The sequence below is a fragment of the Rhincodon typus genome, chromosome 26, assembly GCF_021869965.1.
Source record: "Rhincodon typus isolate 14 chromosome 26, sRhiTyp1.1, whole genome shotgun sequence".
Classification (NCBI taxonomy): Eukaryota; Metazoa; Chordata; class Chondrichthyes; order Orectolobiformes; family Rhincodontidae; genus Rhincodon; species Rhincodon typus.
Window position 1 is genome coordinate 14204162 of NC_063357.1, and position 22484 is coordinate 14226645.

The following is a 22484-nucleotide window of genomic DNA, read 5'->3' on the forward strand; positions in this document are numbered from 1 at the left end:
TCAGCTGCATGGAAGATTTACTGTTTCTCATAGGCCCAGTTACACACAACTGCTGTTTCGACAGTTGTTTTAAAAAGAAAGCTGGGTCTGTATGTGAAATGAATGCTGATCAGTCTGAAGAAGTAAAACTGATGATTCTTTTAATCCTCATTCACTGAGATAGTGCAAACAAAACTTTTAAATTTAAACATAAAAGTACTTAACACAGCCAGCTCTGCTGACATCCCAGGAGTTTGTTGGGTAAAGGAACAACTGTATTTGGAGAACAGATAATGACTGAGACTAATCTGTATTTCTCTTAAAATTTTTAAATGTTGAATTACCAAAATTTTATCTATCTATTATCTACCTATTTTATTCATTTTGATGTGGGTCTTGAATGCCAGCATTTGTTGCCTATCTCTATTTACCTTTGAACCAAGTGGCATTTCTAGACCATTTTGAGAGGACAGTTAAGAGTCAGCTACGTTGCTACAGAGCTGGGGTTGTGGTAGGCCAGACCATGTAAGATGGCAAATTCCCTTCCTGTTAGGGTTTTAACAACAATTGATAGTCCTAGTAATGGTGAGCACAAAACTAGCTTTCAATTTCGGATTTTTAAAAAAATATTTAATTTAAATTTCACCAGCTGCGATGGTGGGAATTGAACCCATGTCACCAGAAGATTCTTCTGGCCCTCTGGATCACTAGTCCAGTGACAAAACCGTTATATCACCGTTGTCCTCAACAGGAAATGGCCAAGTTAAGGTTGTACTCGTAAAAATGATGCGGTTCAGCAAAAATGTAGAATTTTGAGACAGTAACCAAGAACCCTTAGCTTGCAACTCTGTCCACTTTTTGCAGGATTGAAACTATTCCTTGTGCATTCTGAACTCTGCAATTGCTGCACTTCGCGCACTATTATTAATAATAACATTGCAGTGGAAAGTAAAAGGAACTAACTTTACCTTGCATTGTTGACATCTTGCTGGTTTGGGCTTCCAGTGTGCTGTTGGAACTTCAGAAAAGATGGGAGCCTGCATCTGTACAAAGTCTGGATGGTTTAGTGTACCTTTTTTTTTGGAGGTTTTATCACCAATAATAGCAGCCCCACCCAGTTCTCTTCATCTCACAAACATAAGAACGTAAGAAATGGAAACCGGAATGGGCCATTTGGCCCCTAAAGCTGTCCTATAAGTCTATAAGATCATGGGTGAACTGCATCGGGCCTTGCCTCCACTTTTTTTTGTCAGCTGCTCCTCTTCCTCAACCCTTTGATGACGCAAAAATCAGTCCACCACCTCTTTCAATAATTCTTTCAGCGATCTTGCCTCCACATCTCTGGAGTGGAGAATTCCAGATAGCCGCAACTCTGACCCAAGAAATTCCTTTGCATCTCAGTTTTGAATGGATGCTTCTTTATTCTGCAAATATTCTGAAGCGAATGGAGCAGGGCTGTATTGGGAAGGACCTGCCCCATTTACTAGGTATGCCTCTGATTTTTCCTGCTGATCACTTTTCAATTCCTGTAGGGTTGGCAACCAAAGAGGAAAACCTGAGTTTGTTTCTTCGTCTGGAGGAAGACTGTGTGCCCTGCAACTCTACCTTTTATGCTGTGCCAGTTTGTAGGGCTTCAGTGTGAAGATAAAAACTGAATTTGATTTCTCTTTTGAAAAGGATTTCTTGCTAAAGACAGTTTTAAAAGATAGGAATTTCCATTATCTACCCCCCACTCCCCCACCCCCACCCCCGCTGTTGGCCAGCAGGATTTTGATTTGGGTTTGTGTGGATATCGATCAAATATGTGTAATTCATTGGATAAAGTGCACTAAGGTGATGTATGAATGTATTATGTTAGTGCTGGAGAACCTGCCTCTGTATGCCTCATCGGTGTTGATGGTAGTTGCTAAAGAAATGCAAGAAGGGACCGCAGAGCTAGCCTAGCTACATATTATTCGTCTTGTACTCTGCTTGTGCATTTACCATTTCTTCTCTGTTTTTTTTTTGTTTCAGCGAGGGTGTGTTCAAGTGTCCCGAAGACCAGCTTCCACTTGACTATGCGAAGGTAAATGATCACCACAAATGACCCTTGCCTCACAGAAACTTTTACTTTTCATTCGCTAATTAGACAGTCTGAATTACTAAGTGTAATTTTGCTGTAATTCATCTGCCTGTTCAGCACAGCTCCGTGGTCGAAGGGCTCTTGTATTTGTGTTACCTCGGGGGTCCTGCTGCCTTTTGTCATTTTATTCTCCACAGCACTCAGCCACAGCTCTGGTAATTGTTGTAATGAGCATTCCTTCAGGCTCGTCATCATCTTTACCCTTTATTGTGAGACTCACAAAAGACCTTTTCTTTGATGGTTGTCTTCCTGGTTGGCTATTGTGCTTTGTTGAACGAATAAAGCTGTTGCAGTTCTTCTGACTGCTTTCATCACTCCGTTTTCTCTGGTCCAAGGAACTGCTCTTTCCATGTATTTCTAGGTGGCAGTTTAGGGTTGCTATTTAGAATCACTGTAAAATGCCTCAAGTCCTAAGCAATGCACAGAAATGATTCCAGTGAGGAATAGTTAGTAGATAGCCAGCAGAGCCAATATTTACTTTTTGCTGTTTTTCCTATCTCCTATTGTTGTAGGACAATGAGATCCATTGTTATGTGCCAACCGTACACAGTTTGAATTGGGCTCCTATTAGTTCTGTAGTGTCGCACCATACACAACTGATGTAATTTACCCAGCTCTACAACTTTATAGCTCTGTTTTTTAATTCCAATTTGGGCTCTCATTTCTAATTTCTTACATTCTGCCTTGGGCATTGGGCCATTGTTTTATTGTGAATGGAGTGGCAGTGAAGAGAGGAGTCTGATATAATGTAAGTAAAGAAGGGAATGCTCCGATACTATAGCTATGGCCCAAGCTCCTCAGTCCTTCTCTCAGAAACTTATGAATATAATGAGGTAAACTATACCACAAGCGCATGACCAGTTTGTTAAAATGGTAGCTTTTGCTAAATTTTTTGACTGCAATAATAAATGAACACTGAGGTATTTGACCATAAATTGAGAAAAGCTAAAGAACAATTTTTTTAATGTAGTCTTTCCTTAATGTAATGTGACATTTCTAGTAGTTCAAAGTTGTCCTGTCACATTCTATTAACTATTGTGCAACAGCCGCATTTGTTCAAGATTTTATGCATTGCTCTCTAAATCCATTGTGCTTAAAATACTTAGAATTGGGTTTTATTGTCACAAGCACTCAAGCACAGGGATACAGGAGTACAGTAAGAAGTTTACAATGTCGCCATTCATGGCGCTATCTTAGGTACAGGGAACCTAGGGGAAAAGGTCTTGGGTTAAAAAGTAGAAAAATAAAGAAATGAGTTAAAAGTTCAACATTACAGTTCTTGTCACTATAAAATAAGAAAGAAAATTGAAAATTCCAAATAAGTCCTCCTTTAGCCATAGGCCTGCAGTTGCTCCACATGAGGCTTTCTCCAAAAGGGCTCAATCTCTCTTTCTCCCCAAGCTCTCTTTCCCTCCCGATTCCGCGCTGGGGCTCGATCCCCACCCTGGGCCCAGTCTGTTGAAGAGTCCTGCTGTGGTGCCAAGACTTGTTAACAGGGCTTCAAACAATAACGCCTTTGGCAATGGTCTTTTTGGTTTTTTTTGTATATTACATTTAATCTGTTAAAAGTTGACTAAATAGCATCTGACTTTTAGTTAAAGAGCCAGGTTCTCCCTGCAACGATTCATCTGACTGGAGAAATGGGCATTTGTCTTGGCTGTTTGCAAGGGATTGAAGATGCTGTTTATTCTAAACTTGCTTTCACCCAGCATTATGGTGCCAAAAGGGACTGTGATTGAAATCACTTCTCATTCATTCCGTTAGTAGATTGAAAAATTAGCACAATGAATGTGGTTATTTGTCAATAGGCGCTTGAATGCACTTTGTGATATTGCTTCCCTTTTTCCATCTGAGCTGGCAATGAAATCCCAACGTGGGGCCAGATGCTGGGAAATGCATCTTTTTTTTGTACTGTTTCTATTAATGCAGAATTTTTTCCCCCTTTTTGTTCTCCCTTTACCTCATTATTCTTTCTACATCAGAAGCAGCTTCATTTCCTCAGACAGTTGTTCTAAGGGGCATTTTTTTAAAAAAAAAAGGGTATTTTCAGATTGTAAACCTCAGATGTTCGATGTTGAAACCTTTACCTCCCCCTCTGCTCTCCAAGCTGTAAATCTGTCTGTTTGTGATCTCTAGCCTTAGCTTTTCTGGAGACTTTGAAAAAAGTGAGGAGTTAGGGTTTTAACATTTCCTAATGTTTTAACCAGGTACGTTTCTTTTTGGACTCTGTCCATGGATTGCATCTCTACTCCATTCAACTTGCACTTGAGAGTTTCAATGAAAGCAAGAACCAACAATGGAAAACTGAAACGCTTTAGCTGAGGCAAGCTTTCTTAAACAAATACAAAATGCCATAATTGCTGAAACCTGTGATTCAAAACAGAATATGTTGGAAGCACTCTTTGTGAAAAGAGCAATAACAGAAGTTACTATTGTCAATCAATTTAGATCAGTGCTTTAAATCAAATGTTCTTTCCATTGTAATCATTGATTGTGTGCATCTTGGAATTCTTTAAAATTATTGGTTAGCGTAAGCTGCCTTAAGACCATAAGGCTGATCCGGTAAACCTCATCTCCACTTTTTCCTGCGTTTTCCCTGTGACTTTTGATTCCCTTACTGATTAAAAATCTGCCTATTTCAGCCTTTAACATACTTGGTGACTCACCCTGGACTGTGGTAAAGAATTCCACACATTCACCACGCTCTGACAGAAGAAAGTGTTGCACATTTCTGTCTTAAATGTGAACTGCTGATTTTGAGATTACATCCTCTGGCTCTAGGCTCCCACAAAAGGAGAAATCCTTTCCGCATTGGCCCTGTCAAAACCCCTAAGAAAATCTTTTTATGTTTGATATAGGTCCCTTCTTTGACGTTGGGTTAAAAAGGGCATATTAACTTTTATCCCCCCCGACTCCTATGATTTTGAGTTGAAAAGGCTGCATCTGACTGAGCAAGATGCTAGAGTATTCCTGGTTAGATCTCTGCTCTGTACTGAGGCAGGAAGGTGGTGCTGTAACTGGCCTTGATGATCCTGGAAAAAGGAGGAGATGTAGAAACAGGAGTTTGCAATTGAGCCCCTTCATCCTGTTCTGTCATAGAGTCATAGAGCTGTACAGCATGGAAACAGACCCTTTGGTCCAACTCGTCCATGCTGACCAGATATCCTAAATAAATCTAGCCCCATTTGCCAGCGTTTGGCCCATATCCCTTTAAACCCTTGCTATTCATATACCCATCCAGATGCCTTTTCAATGAACATAGAACATAGAACATAGAACCTTACAGCGCAGTACAGGCCCTTCGGCCCTCGATGTTGCGCCGACCTGTGAAACCAATCTGAAGCCTATCCAACCTACACTATTCCATAATCATCCATATGTTTATCCAATGACCATTTAAATACCCTTAAAGTTGGTGAGTCTACTACTTTCGCAGGCAGGGCATTCCACGCCCTTACTACTCTCTGAGTAAAGAACCTACCTCTGACATCTGTCCTATATCTATCACCCTTCAATTTAAAGCTATGTCCGCTCGTGCTAGCCATCACCATCCAAGGAAAAAGGCTCCCACTGTCCACCCTATCTAATCCTCTGATCATCTTGTATGTCTCTATTAAGTCACCCCTTAACCTTCTTCTCTCTCACGAAAACAGCCTCAAGTCCCTCAGGCTTTTCTCATAAGACCTTCCCTCCATACCAGGCAACATCCTGGTAAATCTCCTCTGCATCCTTTCCAATGCTTCCACATCCTTCCTATAATGCGGTGACCAGAACTGTGCGCAATACTCCAAGTTCGGCCGCACCAGTGTTTTGTACAGCTGCAACATGACCTCATGGCTCCGAAACTCAATCCCTCTACCAATAAAACCTAACGCACCGTACGCCTTCTTAACAACGCTATCAACCTGGGTGGCAACTTTCAGTGATCTATGCACATGGACACCGAGATCTCTCTGCTCATCCACACTACCAAGAATCTTGCCATTAGCCCAGTACTCTGTATTCCTGTTACTCCTTCCAAAGTGAATCGCCTCTCACTTTTCCGCATTAAACTCCATTTGCCACCTCTCAGCCCAGCTCTGCAGCTTATCTATGTCCCTCTGTAACCTGCAACATCCTTCCGCACTATCCACAACTCCACCGACTTTGGTGTCATCCGCAAATTTACTAACCCATCCTTCTACGCCCTCATCCAGGTCATTTATAAAAATGACAAACAGCAGTGGCCCCAAAACAGATCCTTGAGGTACACCACTAGTAACTGAACTCCAGGATGAACATTTCCCATCAACCATCACCCTCTGTCTTCTTACAGCTAGCCAATTTCTGATTCCAAACTGCTAAATCACCCTCAATCCCATGCCTCCATATTTTCTGCAATAGCCTACCATGGGGAACCTTATCAAATGCTTTACTGAAATCCAGATACACCACGTCAACCGCTTTACCCTCATCCACCTGTTTGGTCACCTTCTCAAAGAACTCAATAAGGTTTGTGAGGCACGACCTACCCTTCACAAAACCGTGTTGACTATCCCTAATCAAATTATTCCTTTCTAGATGATTATAAATCCTATCTCTTATAATCCTTTCCAACACTTTACCCACAACCGAAGTAAGGTTCACTGGTCTATAATTACCAGGGTTGTCTCTACTCCCCTTCTTGAACAAGGGGACAGCATTTGCTAGTCTCCAGTCTTCTGGCACTATTCCTGTAGACAATGACAACATAAAGATCGAAGCCAAAGGCTCTGCAATCTCCTCTCTAGCTTCCCAGAGAATCCTAGGATAAATCCCATCCGGCCGAGGGGACTTATCTATTTTCACACCTTCCAGAATTGCTAACACCTCCTCTTTATGAACCTCAATCCCGTCTAGTCTAATAGCCTGTATCTCAGTATTCTCCTCGACTACATTGTCTTTTCAATGTTATAAATCTACCAGCCCCCACCATTTCCTCTGGCAGCTCATTCCATACACGCACCACCCTCTCTGTGAAAAAGTTGTCCTTTAAGTCGCTTTTAAATCTTTCATTCTCATCTTAAACTTATGCCCTCTAGTTTTTGACTACCCCATCCTGGCGAAAAGAACTTGTCTATTTACCGTATCCATGCCCCTCATGATTTTATAAACTTTAAATTCACCCCTCAGCCTCTGACGCTCCAGGGAAGATAGCCCCAGCCTATTCAGCCTCTCCCTGTAGCTCATACCCTCCAATCCCGGCAACATCCTTGTGAATCTTTTCTGAATCCTTTCAAGTTTCACAACATCCTTCCTATAGCAGGGAAACCAGAATTGCCCGCAGTATTCCAAAAGTGGCCTAACCAATGTCCTGTACAGCTGCAACATGACCTCCCAACTCCTATACTCAGTGCACTGACCTATAAAGGCAAGCATACCAAACGCCACCTTCACTATCCTGTCTAGCAGCGACTCCACTTTCAAGGAACTATGAACCTGCACTCCAAAGTCTCTTTGTTCAGCAACACTCCCTAGGACCTTACCATTAAGTGTATAGATCGTGTCCTGATTTTCCTTTCCAAAATACAGCACCTCACATTTATCTAAACTCCATCCACCACTCTTTGGCCCTTTTTGGCCCATCTGATTAAGATCCTGTTGTACTCTGAGGTAATCTTCTTCGCTGTCCACTACACCCCCAATTTTGGTATCATCTGCAAACTTACTAACCATTCCTGCTATATTCACATCCGAATCAAAGCAGTGGGACCCAGCACTGATCCTTGTGGCACACTGCTGGTCACAGGCCCCCAGTCTGAACTGTTGAGTCAGATGGTCTATCCCAATTCCATTTACCCATCTTGGTTCCATATCCTTTGCTAACATAAAGCACATTTGGAATTTTTAATTGCCAGTGTTGAATGAAGCTTTTTGAGTGTACAAAGTTCCAGATTTCCATTATTCAGGAACAGAAACCAGTTGATACATTCTTTCTTTCTTCCTAGCCCCAAAGGTTACACGCCCAATCTTCTTTTTATATTCATACTTGGGGTGTGGGCAACACTACGAAGGCCCAGCATTCATTAACTATCCCTAATTGCCCTTAAGTGGTCTCATAAGTCAGAGTGCAGGCAAGATTAAACCCCATTGCTGTGGGTGTGGAGTCACTTGAAGGCCAGACCTGTTAAGGATGGAAATTTCCTTCCCTTAAGGACATTGGTGAATAAGTTTTCACAACAATCCAATATTTCATCGTCACTGATACCAAAACTAGTTTTTAAATCCAGATTTATTTATTAAGTCAATTTTAAATTCCCCAGCTGCCATGGTGGGATTTGAACTTGTGTCTCTGGGGCATTAGCCCAGCTCTGTGGGTTCCTAGTCCAGTGACATTACCACCTTCACCCAGTAGTAATTTTCCAAGAAGTTACTGTGACAAATCTGTTGCTAAGTTCTGCTTCCATTGACATCTATCTCTGAGATGAACATGCAATTCACCACAAAGTCCTTTCCCAAATGTCTTTGTCTACTGCTGTCCAGTGTTATAGTGTTGACAAATTGGCCATTATGGAGGGCGGACACTGATCGCCAGGTAATATATCCAAGCTGGCAACACTTCTGTCCCATATGTAGCCAAATAGTTTGCCGGCATACACTGTCCAAGCTTGAGTCCGCATGTGTTTCAGATTGAAGGGTTTCTGATAGGCAGGAGAACCTGTGGTTGTGTCAGAAACTAAAGGATTTTAAGATAGTGGCAGAAGAACCAACGAAGGGGATGGATTTTTTTTTTGTTCTGGGAGTTAGGATCTGGAATGCTATTGCCTGAAAGTGGTTCAGTTAGGATCTGGAATGCTATTGCCTGAAAGTGGTTCAGTTCCGAGCCAGTAACAGTAGAGGTGGGTGGGTCATCCACTTCTGGTTTCATGGAGGCAGAGCAATTGGCAAAGTTTCCTGCTGCTGATTGTGGGGCCTTCCTAAATGAGCATGTGGAGATTGGATGAAGACCAGGTTGCATCCAGCTTTGCTGCCCCCCCAGTAAGTTCACTTTCTGCTGAGAATTGATATCTAGCCTCACAACGTAATGAGGAGTGCAAATTGGGCATGGTTCCTGAAACACATTATAGCATTCGCTGGTGGCTTCAGAAGATGTGGGAATGTAATCAAGAACTGAATTTAATCACTTGTCTCACTGAACTCTTAGTTGCACGCAGTGATCTTTTGAAAATCCCTCGTGTGTGTGTGTGTGTGCGCGCGCCCCCTGTCCTGATGTAAGATGAATAGGATGGTCTTGATTTCCTTTTGTTTTTACATCAAACGCAACCTGTCCCCACACTTCCGTTCTGGCCCTGAATGCATTTGTTCTTCCCTCACTGGAGACAATAAGGTTTCTGTCAAGGTTCCAGTATATTTCAACAGGAAAAGCCAACGTCTGCTCAGTAAATGCTTTCTAGAGGCTTGTTTAAAGAAACTGCTGCAGCAGCAAATCACTACTGAGCCACAAATCACAAGGAAATGGGGTGAAAGCGCAAAGAATCGTTGCGTGAATGATGGGACTGTCTTTCCACATTGGATCTCTTGCGAAAAAGCAGCTTTTTGCTACTTGTTTCCATCATTGTTTGGCACAAAGTCTGACTCGTGTGAAAATGAAATCTGTCTGCTTATTCCCTTGATAGTGAGACAAAAACATTTGAATTCTTCTCTTGTTGCTGCTGTGGCAGGGATGAGTAGTTCCATGATGCTGGTGCGCAAGTTAATTGGCAACCCCATGCTGGGTCAAAATAATTGTCAAGGAGAGTCTTTAGATATTAAAAATCATTTCTTCATCTACGTTGTCTTTTCTCAGTGGGCCTGTTAGTCAGCTGAGTATCAAGTGTATAATTGATGGAAAGTTGTCCACAGCTAACAGGCTACCCGTCCCCTTTCATCTCCTCCTGCACCACAAACCTGCTCTTCCGATTTTATCTTTAACAAGAAAAAATACCTTTCGCAATGTCAGGATGGCCCAAAGAATATGACAAACCAATGAGAGACTTTTTTTTAATGGATTTGTTATTTTTGACATGTAGGGAATGGGATTTACAATCAGCAAGAAGGATTGGGACAGGCCCAGGTCAGTTATTCTCTTAACCTCTTCTGCCAATCAGTGAGAACTTAGTTGCTCAATAACCAACCAAACATTGCCCAATATTCCTTAATATTGGTGCTTAACAATAGTATGTCAATCTAAGACTTAAATTTAACGATTGATTTTGCATCATTTGCTGTTTGTGGAAGAGAGTATAAACTTCCAGTATTTCAGTTGAAAGAAATGTTTCCTATTTCACTGCTGAAGGATATCGCTTGAACATTTCGACAGTATTCTCTAGCTCTAGATTCCCCAGTGAGGTTAAATACTTTCTCCCAATCTATTCTATTGGTTACCCTCAATATTTTAGAACTGACCAAATCTCCCCACAAACATCTAAATGCTGTCAGTTTATTTATTATGTCAATGAAGTTTGATTCTTGGTGTTTAGGCATGGGATAAGTGAACAAGTCACCTCTCTTTATGATCTCTTCTGTTCATTTGGAAGGGCTGGCTGCCCTTGGTCTAATGGCTTTTTCAAAGAGCAATTTCTGATTGTGTGCAGAGTCTGCTCAGAGCTGTGCTGTTAATCCAGTTTTAATAGAATCGCATAAGGGGTATTGTGTCAAGCCCATTGTCAATGTGTGTTGCTATGCCTTTTGAGAGACGTACTCTGATGATATCATTGCATGTCACCTGAGGATATAAAGATTTCACACCCCATCTTCCCTCAGACCTCTTGCAACATGGTACTCTACGGGAAGCATGCTTCTGTGTTGTAAACTGGTGGTTGATATGAGCTCAGACACTTATGTGCCTGATGAATTGAATGTTTGTAGATAATAGTTAGTTTTAATAAATGTCTATTTGATTCTTCAATGCCATGATATCCATTTCCATTTACTTAGGTTCCTGAGACAACATGAGTGTTGCTGTATCAAGTAAAATATCCTGCTGGAAGCAATCTCAACTAGGTAGAAGAATTCAAAACTTTTTGCAATGTGGTCAACTAACAGCTATTTAATCCAGCAGCTGGGTCTTCATAGCTCACAAGAAAGACAGCATCCTTGTCAATGCACCTTACTAAATCACGAGCTAAAATAGATTTGTCATCTGTGAACCTTTATTGTGCCTTAAGCCCAGAGCTTCCTGACTTGAGAGTAAGTGCTGAGTCCAGTTGACTTGTTCCCTTAGACCACCAGCATAAACTAAGCAACTTGTTTCTTAGAGCAACATAAGGCGGGCATTCAGCTCCTCAAGTTGGTTCTCCTACCCAGTTAGATCGTGACTGATTTGCATCTGACTGACCTTTGATCGGTATCCCATGCTGCTGCTACCTAATAAAATCAGGTCATTTTCCTTTTCCGGTAGCCTTTTGTGAGCAAGGAGGATCCAGGTCTCCACTCCCCTTTATTTGAAAAACCACAGGAACACGCTGTTTTCCAATAGACACTGAGAAAGGTACTTGCTGCTTCAGCAGTTCAGCATTAGTAATTCATTTGTTAACTCCTCAGCACCAAACTGCAGTCCCGCAAACTCTCCCTGGTTTCTTCTGCGAATTTTCTATTGTACATTCCTCACTTCTACCAGTGAAGTGTTGATCTTCATCAGATTTCCTTCCCACAAACCCCCAAGAATTCAAATTACCAAACTGTATCATAAAAGCACATTGTGAGTAGTTGATCTTTTGGACAACGCAGTATCTTTTAAACAGTGGCCAAGTTAGGAAGCATAAACAATTTGGGAACCTATCACGAACTGTATAAATAAAGCCATCACCGCCAGCTTTAGAATTGAGCACAAACAGTCTAAATAAATCCTTTTCCACTGCCAACAGTTCTTTTCAGTTTTCTACTTTGATTCTGATGCAACTCCTCGTTTTGGTCTGACCAGTCCTCGGCTTGACTCTAAATAATAGGCAGCTTTATTCAAATAGATGTCAAAGTTCTGTATCTAGTCTGCTGCCCCTGCTTCCCACAGCTACTGTTCTGCCCTTTGAGTGAGTGACATCAGTTTTGATGCTATTCTTGTGTGCTGTCACATGGGAAGTGAGTTGCACACTCGGGAGCGTGGTGGATCAGTTACCCCTCCCTTTCACAGCAGACCCATCAGTAGAATTCTGGGTCAGTTCTGTGTGGCTGTGTGGTGAAATGAGTTCTTAACTCTTTTTACGGTATGAGGGCTTCCTGTGGTTAAACTGATGCCTGTGATTGGGAGGCAATTGAGGCTTTGGCTAGCTTTTCTTTCTCAAGCACTGCATTGTGGCATTTTTCTATCCCAGTTAAAAGCAATGTACCTTCCTTTTAACTTTCTTTTATTTTACCTTCCTACTAGCCTTAATGATGAATAAATGAACCGGAAGTGAGTCACTTCCTATTCCTTCAGGTAAAGGTTATTTTATTTTTGAGAGCAAGTACCATTGTGAGGCTCAGGGAGATCTTCCCATTCCTCATTCCCCACAAAGTAACCAACTCGGTCCGCCCTTTCCAGGACGATACAATCAAATGTTCTGCTGTTTGGTTGGGCTCAGTAGGCACAGTCCAGAAGGTAGATGACTATATCTCTGAAAGATGGCTCCACCTTCCTTGTGAGGCAGAGAGAGCTTGGGTTTTTTGAGAGTCAGTTCTTGGGGTGGTGGCACTGTGGCTTGCTGTCTCAGTGCCAGGGACCTCGGGTGACTGTCTGTGTGGAGTTTGCACGTTCTCACCATGGCTGCGTGAGTTTCCTCCGGGTGCTCCGGTTTCCTCCCACAGTCCAAAGATGTGCAGATTAGGTGGATTGGCCATGCTAAATTGCCCCGTAGTGTCCAGGGATGTGTATGTTAGGTGGGTTATCCATGGGAAATGCAGGGTTAAAGGGATAGGGGTGGAGGGGGGTGGCTTTGGGTGGGATGCTCTTCAGTGGCTCAGTGTGAGCCCTATGGGCCGAATGGTCTGCTTCCACCTGTAGGGATTCTATGGTTCTAACCCACACAAAGTGTGACCAAGCACTAAACAGATTTGATGTCGCAAAGCTGCCAGCGTTTGTTTTCAAAACGGTGCGGCTTTCTAATTTTTGTCTGGCAGCTGTTTTAGTTTCGTCTCCAGTTGGTTTGTGCCAAGTGTATCTACAGTACAAACATTTGAATGTCAAAGGGTTCAAAGTGTACAATGAAGATGTTGCCTTCAGGTAACATGACAAGGTTTAGAGTACAGAAGCTCAGATCTCTTACTAGCTTTGAGCTGTTGTAAATGCAGCAATGTAGTATAGCTGCCTTTTTATGTAAATAGCACTGCCACAGTAACAGCCCGAGTATCCTGCTGGGTAAGACTCTGAGATGACATGGGTATTTTGTCTTGCCAACCTTTTGAACCTCGGTCTTGCTTGCTAGTGATTCCATTCATTCATAACTGTGGGAGCCCTGGAATATGAGCGACTGGAGAGAATGTGGTGTTCTGTCAGATCAGTCTTCCCAGAAGTTTTGCTTTTAGTCGTTTACTGAATGTGAGCAATTCCTAATTGCCCTTTAATAAGATGGTGATGAGCCACCTTTCTGAATACAACTGAATGGCTTATTAGGACAATTAAGAGTCAACTGCATTGCTAGTGTTCTGGAGTTGCATATGGGCCAGACTGGACAAAGACAGCAGATTTCCTTCCCTTGAATAACAAGATGGTTTTTAACAACGATCTGGTAGTTCCATGGTCACCATTGAAATGCATTTCCCCAGCCACCATGATGAAATTTGAACAGCAGCCTCCAGATCATTGGCCCAGGGCTAGTAGCATAATTATGTGGTGCTATCCCCCTTATTATTGAAATAAAATAGATAGAGTTTGCACTTGGTATTGAAGAGCTTCATTCGTTAGCTAGGTGTACCTAAATGATGAGGGGACTTCTCTTGGGTGTTTTATTTTCCCTCCTCCTTCCTTTGCATTAAACACCCAACCAAGATCATTGAAAACCTTCCTTTGGCACAGGCCTCAACTTCTGATGCCTTACAAGACTTCAGCTTGACTTGTTTTCCCTCCTGTCTCAATCACACAAACACATCACTGGTAATTCAGACCTGCTGTTCTGGCCATGTTACAATAATGTAAGGGATGATGTACTGACTTTACGAGTTTGCCTTATATGCAATATCCGTGCACAGCTTTTAATTTGCATCAGGTTCAAATTTAAATCTACTTTTGCATTGATTCAATTGAAGTCCTGTTTGTTACAAAAACCAAACCTTGGTAATTAAGTGACTGGAACAGAATTTCAATGATGTTGAAAGTGTTTGTATTCTCCAAGTGCAATGTGAATTTGGGATTGGGTTATGAGTTCCAAGCACGCAGTATGCTGTTATTTGCTGATCTTTCTCTCCTCTCCCCTGTTGGTGCATCATTTATCAAGGCTGCATTTGTTTTCCCTATTATAACAGCATTAAGGCAGATCATTTAGCTTGTGAATATCACCCTGAGCTGCTAAATTAGATCAATGTTAAAATATCTGTGATTTCTGGTGTACTAAATAAACAACAGCAATGGTACATCTTCCAGTGTCAGGCTGAATTATTGCCTTGTTTCTTCTAGTTGCAGACTGTTCTGTTTGTATTTCTTAAATATTTTATGTTTATTTATCAATGAATCTGTAATCCTTAGGCTGGCCTATGCATTTTCGTCAACTGTTCAGTGGCTATTAAATATACTGAAATGCCCAACAAGTATCCATCGTATTTTTGACAGCTTTGGCTACATTTTAACTCTGTGTGTATTAGTAGAAGTGCCACTTAATTGCTCATATAAACCAGCAAGCCTGTGGTCTCACTCAGTTGATGGGTTTAAGTGATGAGGCCACAGGATGGTAGGTGTAAGCAATGCGTGAGGCAGTACTGCAACATTTAGATCAGAGGTTAGATTCCTGACCTGTTCTGAATTAGGGTTCAGGTTATGGTACCTGAACTGGTGATGGGACAAATTTGGCTGGAGGCCAATGGCCTTATGGAGACTATCTTCCTTTATTCAGTGATTCATGCTGGAACAGGAGGCTTTGTTGGACACTTGGCAAATGTTGGAACGACTCCATAGTGATATCCCACTGAGCAGAAATGCTCTCCTAACACTGGTGGTTTAAATTTGTTTATGAAGTTTGGTATTGAAGTGTGTCCAACTGTGCTAGGACCTGAAAATAAAAGTTAGCATCTTTTAGGAGGCTGTTGCATTTAGAATCTAAAAGCCCAAGATGGTTGGGGAGATGGGGATGCTCAATGTCTGCAAACAGTACTGTTGATTTCAAACACTTTTGACAAAGGAGAATATGCATCAGTGGTTGATGGTTCTATTAGTCAGTGAGCCAATTTATCATTGACCTTGCCATGTGCACACACTCTCAAAACTACCACATTGCTGGTGCAGTGTTTGACTGTCCAGCTAATAAATCTGGTGAAGAAATGAGTTAAGAGAAAGGATCTTCAAGGAAATAAAGTTACACTTCATATTGAAATTGCAGTTCTTCTTTCAACGTGTTTGCTCACTGTCTGCTCCTTCTTGGTCACAGTTGATTGCACGTGAGCCACTTTGAGATACAATAACTCATTGCATTGTGAAGTGACCGAGCACAGCTTTAATCCAGAGAGAGCTCACCGTTACCACTTTGAGCTTCTGACTTGTCTTGAAAGGGAGCTAGAATTCTGTACGGGGTGCCAACCCTCAGAACTGGCCTGGAGTCTCCAGCAACTGAAAATTTAATCTCTCTTTGTAAAAATATGAGCGGTTTAAAATACTATTTAAATTGGGTGGCGTGGGATGACAGTGAGGATGGTATATTGATTAGTGGGAGAGTGGGACTGGGCAGTGAAGGCGAGAGATCACATGATGAATCCTCTAGGAATGTGTTCGATCAGAACTGAGAGGCCTACATCTGCAAGTTAGGATCAGCCTGTGTCCAAACCAGAGTCTTGTTTCCCGTCATTGGGGAGCAAACATGAGAGAAACATTTCGAGCAAAAGCACGAGAAAATTAAAACTCTCGGTCAATGCTGTTAAAAGGACTGTTCACAACAAGGATGTCCACTACCTGGTATGGTCACCTGGTGATGTCAAGACAAATTCCAAATGGTTCAAACTGAATATTGCAAGGCTTCCTAACAGCTCCCTCATCATTGATTTCATGCAGTTATTTTTAGAATCGCCTATTTGGAGTCACAGTTAAGTTGATATCCAGTGAATCTGACAGACTTTAAATTTTTTTGCAGGAAAGGAGGGAGGAGACCATTTGCCTATTGAGCCTTTGTCAGCTCTTTAGAGTTGTTCACTTAGCCAAATTCACCAGCCCTTTGCTCACCAGCTTTCTAACTTATTCCCTCATCCAAGTACATCTCCTTTCTGGAAAGCTATCCAAGTCTGAATGAGACTTGTAATGTCCCAACAACCCTGTTGTGTGTGCCAGAAGTATAATTAAAGCAAACTCTGCCCCCTTGCTATTTTTATGATCTTAGACTTCTGTGCTCCATCTGCTCCACATGCCTGTGGGAGAAACTGCAAATCATCTTCTGGTGACAAGGGTGGTCTTGTCTTGTACTTAAATGGAGATGGACTTAAGTTTAATTTAACATTTTACTTTTCTGTTCCCCCAACTTATCCAGAAAATGGCAATAAACCTTCCTATTTTATGATTGACCTAAGCCCCACCTAATATTGTTTCTGCATTCCTTTACACTGTTTTCCAGTGTTAGTAAATGATTCCACAGCCCTCATATCTTCATTTGTTTAAAATTGTTCTTTGTTGCCTTCTTGCTGCAAACAGCCTTATTATTAGCATATATTGCACCAGCATTAAATACTTATCTTGCTAGGAGTTTATTACTCCAGAATAGCAGCTCAGGCTCTGTATAATAAAGTTTATTATCATGGTCAAATGATATGCAGTTTGTTCAAGACAATTGTTGTATAATTGCTGTTGTGGTGATTTTTAATGGCACATTTCCAAGTTAATTTATCACAGAAAGCACCAAAAGAAGTCACAAGTCGAAAGGAATCTTTCAGCAGCATTGAGGAATGATGACCAAAAAAATGCAGTGAGGCATCTCATGACATAGTTGAGAATGTACAGCACCTTGAGCCCTTTCAGCCAAGTGATCCTCAGTAGACTTCACAGTGTAGACACTGGGCGATCCCTGCATGTATATTGGAGTATCTCACTGTACAGGAAAGTCCATGAAGCCAGTTTTCACTGGGACGGAGTATATGCCACAGAACGTGTAGGAAGAGTTCAAGGGGGTGTGACTAAAGCGCAAAGCCCAGCTTTCATGTGACAGATGGCTTACACGTTTACTGCACATGGCCAGAGGATTTCGAAACCCATGGTGTTATAATAAAACCGCAACCATTTCACGTCTTTTGTGATGATGGGGAAATCATTGCCCCTTAAAGCAGGCAGCAAACAGTGAAATGGTCTTGAAATTTGCATTTCATCTGAGGTGTGGTTGAGGCCTTCCAGCTCTTGGTAGAATTGTGTGCTGCTCAAATAGTTCCTCTTGAAACAATTCATTTTAAAATGTCTGTCAAAAACAAAAAAAAAAATCATGTGCTATGACTATACCACTTTGAAGGTCTGTCATCCTTTTACCGGTTGGAACACAACAACTTGCAAAGATGTAGCACCATCAAACATTTTAAGACTTCACAGCATTACTTCCACATTTCAAGTTGACTTCCATATTTCATGCTTTTTTTAATAAAAAGATTATTTTCTGATGTATAAAATGGACACTTGTATTCAGCAACTTAGCTGTGCAAAGCAAGATCCCACAAGTAGCAATTGAGGTAAATGGCTAGTGAATCTAATTTGTCTAAGGGGTTTATTTTCCCAGAATGTAGTGGATTCATTAATTTCCAAAGATCACTATGGAATTTTCAAAATCCACCAGAATGGCAGGTGAGTTTTGTTCGGGTCTGCTCTGCAAGATACTGTTTCTGCCAATGCAGCGCCCCCCCCCCCCCCCGTAATGCTGCCATGGGGTGTCCTGACGATTGTCTGCTCAGCACCTTCTAGGGTGGAGGCTTTAAAGCCACTACTTTTTATATTTGCAGGCAAGGGTACTGCCAACTGACCCAGAGTAATGAATGGTTTTTATTTTTTGTGTCTTGGTGCTGACGTTGAGAATTGAACTGAGGATGTTTTGAAAATGACTGACTGACTTACTTTCACCCTCTGACCATGAGTATTTCAGAACAGACAGGCCCTGAGTCAGTCTCTAGTGAATTAGTTCATCTTCGTCTCGGATGTGATGGATCACCCAGGGCTAACTCTGCCACCAGAAGATGATTTTTTTTAAAAAAAAATCATTTTAATAAGTCTTTGCTCGATTCTTTGTAATTTTTTTTCTCTGAGCTCATTTGCTTGTGGAATTTATTAATAATCAATTCTCTAACTGAGTCACAAGAAAGTTATTTTATTCATTTGTGGTTAAGTCTAATGTACTTGCTTTTGCAGATCTATCCTGACCCAGAGCTAGAAGCCCAGATCCTGGCCCTGCCTATTCGCTGCATTCACAGCGAGGAAGGCTGCAGATGGACAGGACAGATTAAACAGCTCCAGGTTAGTCTTTCAGCAGGGCTGTGCTTTACTGTGGAATGAATGCTTGAGGCTATTGCTAAACCCTGATCCATATGATATATTATTGAACTTTTAATTGAAGAAAATTTCAATGGCTGGTGTATTTATTTGTCCTTTTGCTCTTTCATGGAATGAGGGATTTGCTGGGCAAGGGCACCATTCGTAACTCATCCTGAATTGGCCTTGAGCAGCATGGCTTGATTGGCCATTTTAGAGGGCATTTAAGTGTCAACTACATTACTTTGGATCTGGAGTCACAATGGAGCCCAGACCAGGTAAAGACAAGAGGGCTCCTTTCCTAAAGGCCATTAATGAGCTAGATGCACTTTAATGGCAATAGACAATGGTTTCATGGCTACCATTACTGGGACTAGCCATCAATCCAGAATATCATCAATGCTGGACAATTGAACACTTCCGCAATTCGACTAATTGTCAACCATTGTTTGTAGATAGCAAACACATGTTTAGCTGTGGAGAGAGATTCCTAGCCCCCTGCCTCAACAATGCATCTCAACTCTTTTTGACTTGGGTCCCACCTTGCCCTGTGCTGTTTTCTACAATAATGGGTCTTGAATTATCACTTGATTTGGTGTTTGAGTTGAATAACATACCAGTAGGTGCTGGACTGAGACCACCAGCCCAATTTGCCTGCAAGACTTGTGGTAGTTGCAGGTCTTTATACCATCAGTACTCTGGGAGAAATGTACTCCTATAATGAATGTTGAGTTTTATTTTGATACATCAGTATAATTATTCTCCGTCCTTGCCAAAAACCCAACTAACTATTCGGGAGATTCGTTTGAGGACGTATAGTGTCAATAATTTTCTCCCATCTCGCCCTTCTCCGTAAAGTTAGTGGGCATAGGTACTGGGTGCTTTATGGTGCGTTCGCTATTATTTTTATGGGGAGGCGATGGCCTAGTGGTATTATCGCTATACTATTAATCCAGAGACCCAGATAGTGTTCCACAGCAGATGGTGGAATATGAATTCAGTAAAAATATCTGGAATTAAGAATCTAATGAGCGAACTATACGGTAAATGGAAAAGCCCTGGGGAAAATTGATGCACAGAGAGATCTGGGTGTTCAGGTCCATTTACCCTGAAGGTGGCAACGCAGGTGGATAGAGTGGTCAAAAAGGCATACGGCTTTGCAAGGCTTACGGCTTGCTTTCATTCATCCGACGGGGTATTGAGTACAAGAGTTGGCAGGTCATGTTGCAGTTGTATAGGAGTTTGGTTCTGCCACATTACCAAAAGGATGTGGATGCTTTGGAGAGGGTGCAGAGGAGGTTCAACAGGATGTTGCCTGGTATGGAGGGCGCTAGCTATGAAGAGATGTTGAGTAGATTAGGATTATTTACATTAGAAAGACGGAGGTTGGGCGGTGGGGACGTGGATTCCTGATGGAGGTCTACAAAATCATGAGAGGTATAGACAGAGTGGATAGCAAGAAGCTTTTTCCCAGAGTGGGGGACTCAATTACTAGGGGTCACGATTTCAAGGCGAGAGGGGAAAAGTTTAAGGGAGATGTGCGTGGAAAGTTCTTTACGCAGAAGGTGGTGGGTGCCTGGAACGCGTTGCCAGTGGAGGTGGTAGAGGCGGGCACGATAGCGTCATTTAAGATGTATCTAGACAGATACATGAATGGGCAGGGAGCAGAGGGATACAGATTCTTGGAAAATAGGTGACAGATTTAGATAGAGGATCTGGATCAGCGCAGGCTTGGAGGGCCGAAGGGCCTGTTCCTGTGCTGTAATTTTTTTTGTTCTTTGTTCTTTTATGACTGTGAATCCATTGACTATCGTCGGAAAAACCCATCTGGTTCACTAATGTCCTTTAGGAAGGAAACTGCCATCCTTACCTGGTCTAGCCTACATGTGACTCCAGACACACAGCAATGTGGTTGACTCTTAACTGCCTTCTGGGCAATTAGGGATGGGCAATAAATGCTGCCTAGCTAGAGACGCCCTCATCCTGTGAATGAATAAAGAGAAATTTTTTTTTTTTATGTGAGCACTGATGGTAGGCATCGGTGGTGAGACATAGGAACATCTTTGCCTGAATGGCATAATTGCTAACTGCAAACCCAAAGGACCATGTGGAGATCAATGCTTTTGTGGAGTGACCATTTCCAATTTTTTTTGTTTTGTTCTCTGGCTTGCATTTTGCAGGTCCACCTTTCGACATGCCCGTTCAATGTGATCCCATGCCCAAATCGTTGCACGGTCAAGCTGAGCCGCAGGGACCTGGCTGAACACCTGCAACACGACTGCCCAAAACGTCGAGTCAAGTGTGAATACTGTGGCAGTGACTTCACTGGAGAAGGTTATGAGGTGAGCAACGCTAGGCCAGTGTGGTTTTGAGCTGTGGAAAGCACTGACACAAACTGGCAGGCATAGTATCAACCACACTGGGTACACCATGTTCAGTTGTTAAAGCAGAAAGTACCTTCCATATACTTGGATAAAACAATTATTGTACTTCATAACTCCATATCTACTGAATGAGCATCTGCCATTAGTCATAAACTGTGGAAGTAAGGAACGCTCACTGATTTAAAAAACAGAATAATGAAAGTTACATTTTGCATGTCATGTAACTGACTTGAGATCACATGTCCAAGATCATTGCCTGTTCATTTCTATACCAGGAATGCAATTGGCCACATCTGGATTCCAAATTAATCATATGTGGATAGCAGCAAGCCTTTGGGAGAGCACTGACCAAGTCTGTTCTGCAGGAGAGAGGACTTGTGTGCATTGAGATACATTTTATATTGTAGCTATTGACTCATGGCAGCTCCAGTTTGATGCTCCAGTCAGCTAGACAATTGAAGACCAAATGTACTTCACAAAGCTCCCACAAAAGTGCAAGCTGTTTCATTTCGTTTGTTCATTGCAGCTCTGTGTATGAGAGAGAGAGCGGGTGGGAAGTGGGTGTGTGAGTGAGAGTGCACTATTGCTTCTTTCCAAAGTTAAATTCATTGTAAAGTAACTGTTGTCAAGCAGGACTAAATGATTGTAACTGCTTGCCTTACTTGAATGCAGTGTAACTCTGGAATAAGCTTTGTAAATGCTTGCAGCTGTGCCCCTTTGGTGCTGTACATAATCTCATGTTCTTTGCTAGTGTTAAAGATGAACTCGGTTATGAGACAGCAATTCGAGAAAGAAAGCTAAATGGAAAGCCTCGTTGATCTTGATCTTCCATTTTCAGTACAATTGTGAAACAAAGTGACCTTGTTTTCTGCTTTCTGAATCTATTAAACCTTCTGTTTTTTAAAAAAAAAAAAAAAATTCTCTTTACAAGAGGATATTTAACTTCAGTAGTTACATGTGGTCAGTATTTCCGCTGCTGGTAACCCTGCCATTTATGGCAAAATTAAATTGTGAATGAGATAACATGAGTGTAGTATTAATTTCTTTGGCCCTGACCAGAGGAAATAGTTGTTTAATTTCCTGACCTAAACTGGACTTTCTCCGTTGAAGACATGATTGATTATGTTAAAGCAGCCCAAAATGGCTGTGCCTCTTTGTTGAAAGACTATAGAAGCTCTTTTTCCCTAATTGTGAGCTTTGTGGAGCTGTACAATCTGCTGGTAAATAGAGACGGCTTACATTATATCAGCCCACACCAGATATCCAGGGTGAAAGGCCGGTGTCTAACCCATTGGAGTATGGTATTCGAGATAACAAGGTGTAGAGCTGGATGAACACAGCAGGCCAAGCAGCATCAGAGGAGCAGGAAGGCTGACGTTTCGGGCCTAGACCCTTC

The 22484-nt window shown here is 41.9% G+C and overlaps 1 protein-coding gene across 3 annotated transcripts in view; it reads left to right on the top strand.

The window, feature by feature from the left end:
• The window catches only part of LOC109930293 (TNF receptor-associated factor 4), a 91219-nt gene that overhangs the window by 60353 nt on the left and 8382 nt on the right, over nt 1-22484 (top strand). For all 3 annotated transcript variants that reach the window (XM_048612816.1, XM_048612815.1, XM_020529796.2), the window contains 3 exons: nt 1993-2044; nt 18585-18689; nt 20885-21046. In XM_048612816.1, the coding sequence (XP_048468773.1) occupies nt 1993-2044; nt 18585-18689; nt 20885-21046 (319 nt within the window). The remainder of the gene's footprint in view (nt 1-1992; nt 2045-18584; nt 18690-20884; nt 21047-22484) is intronic.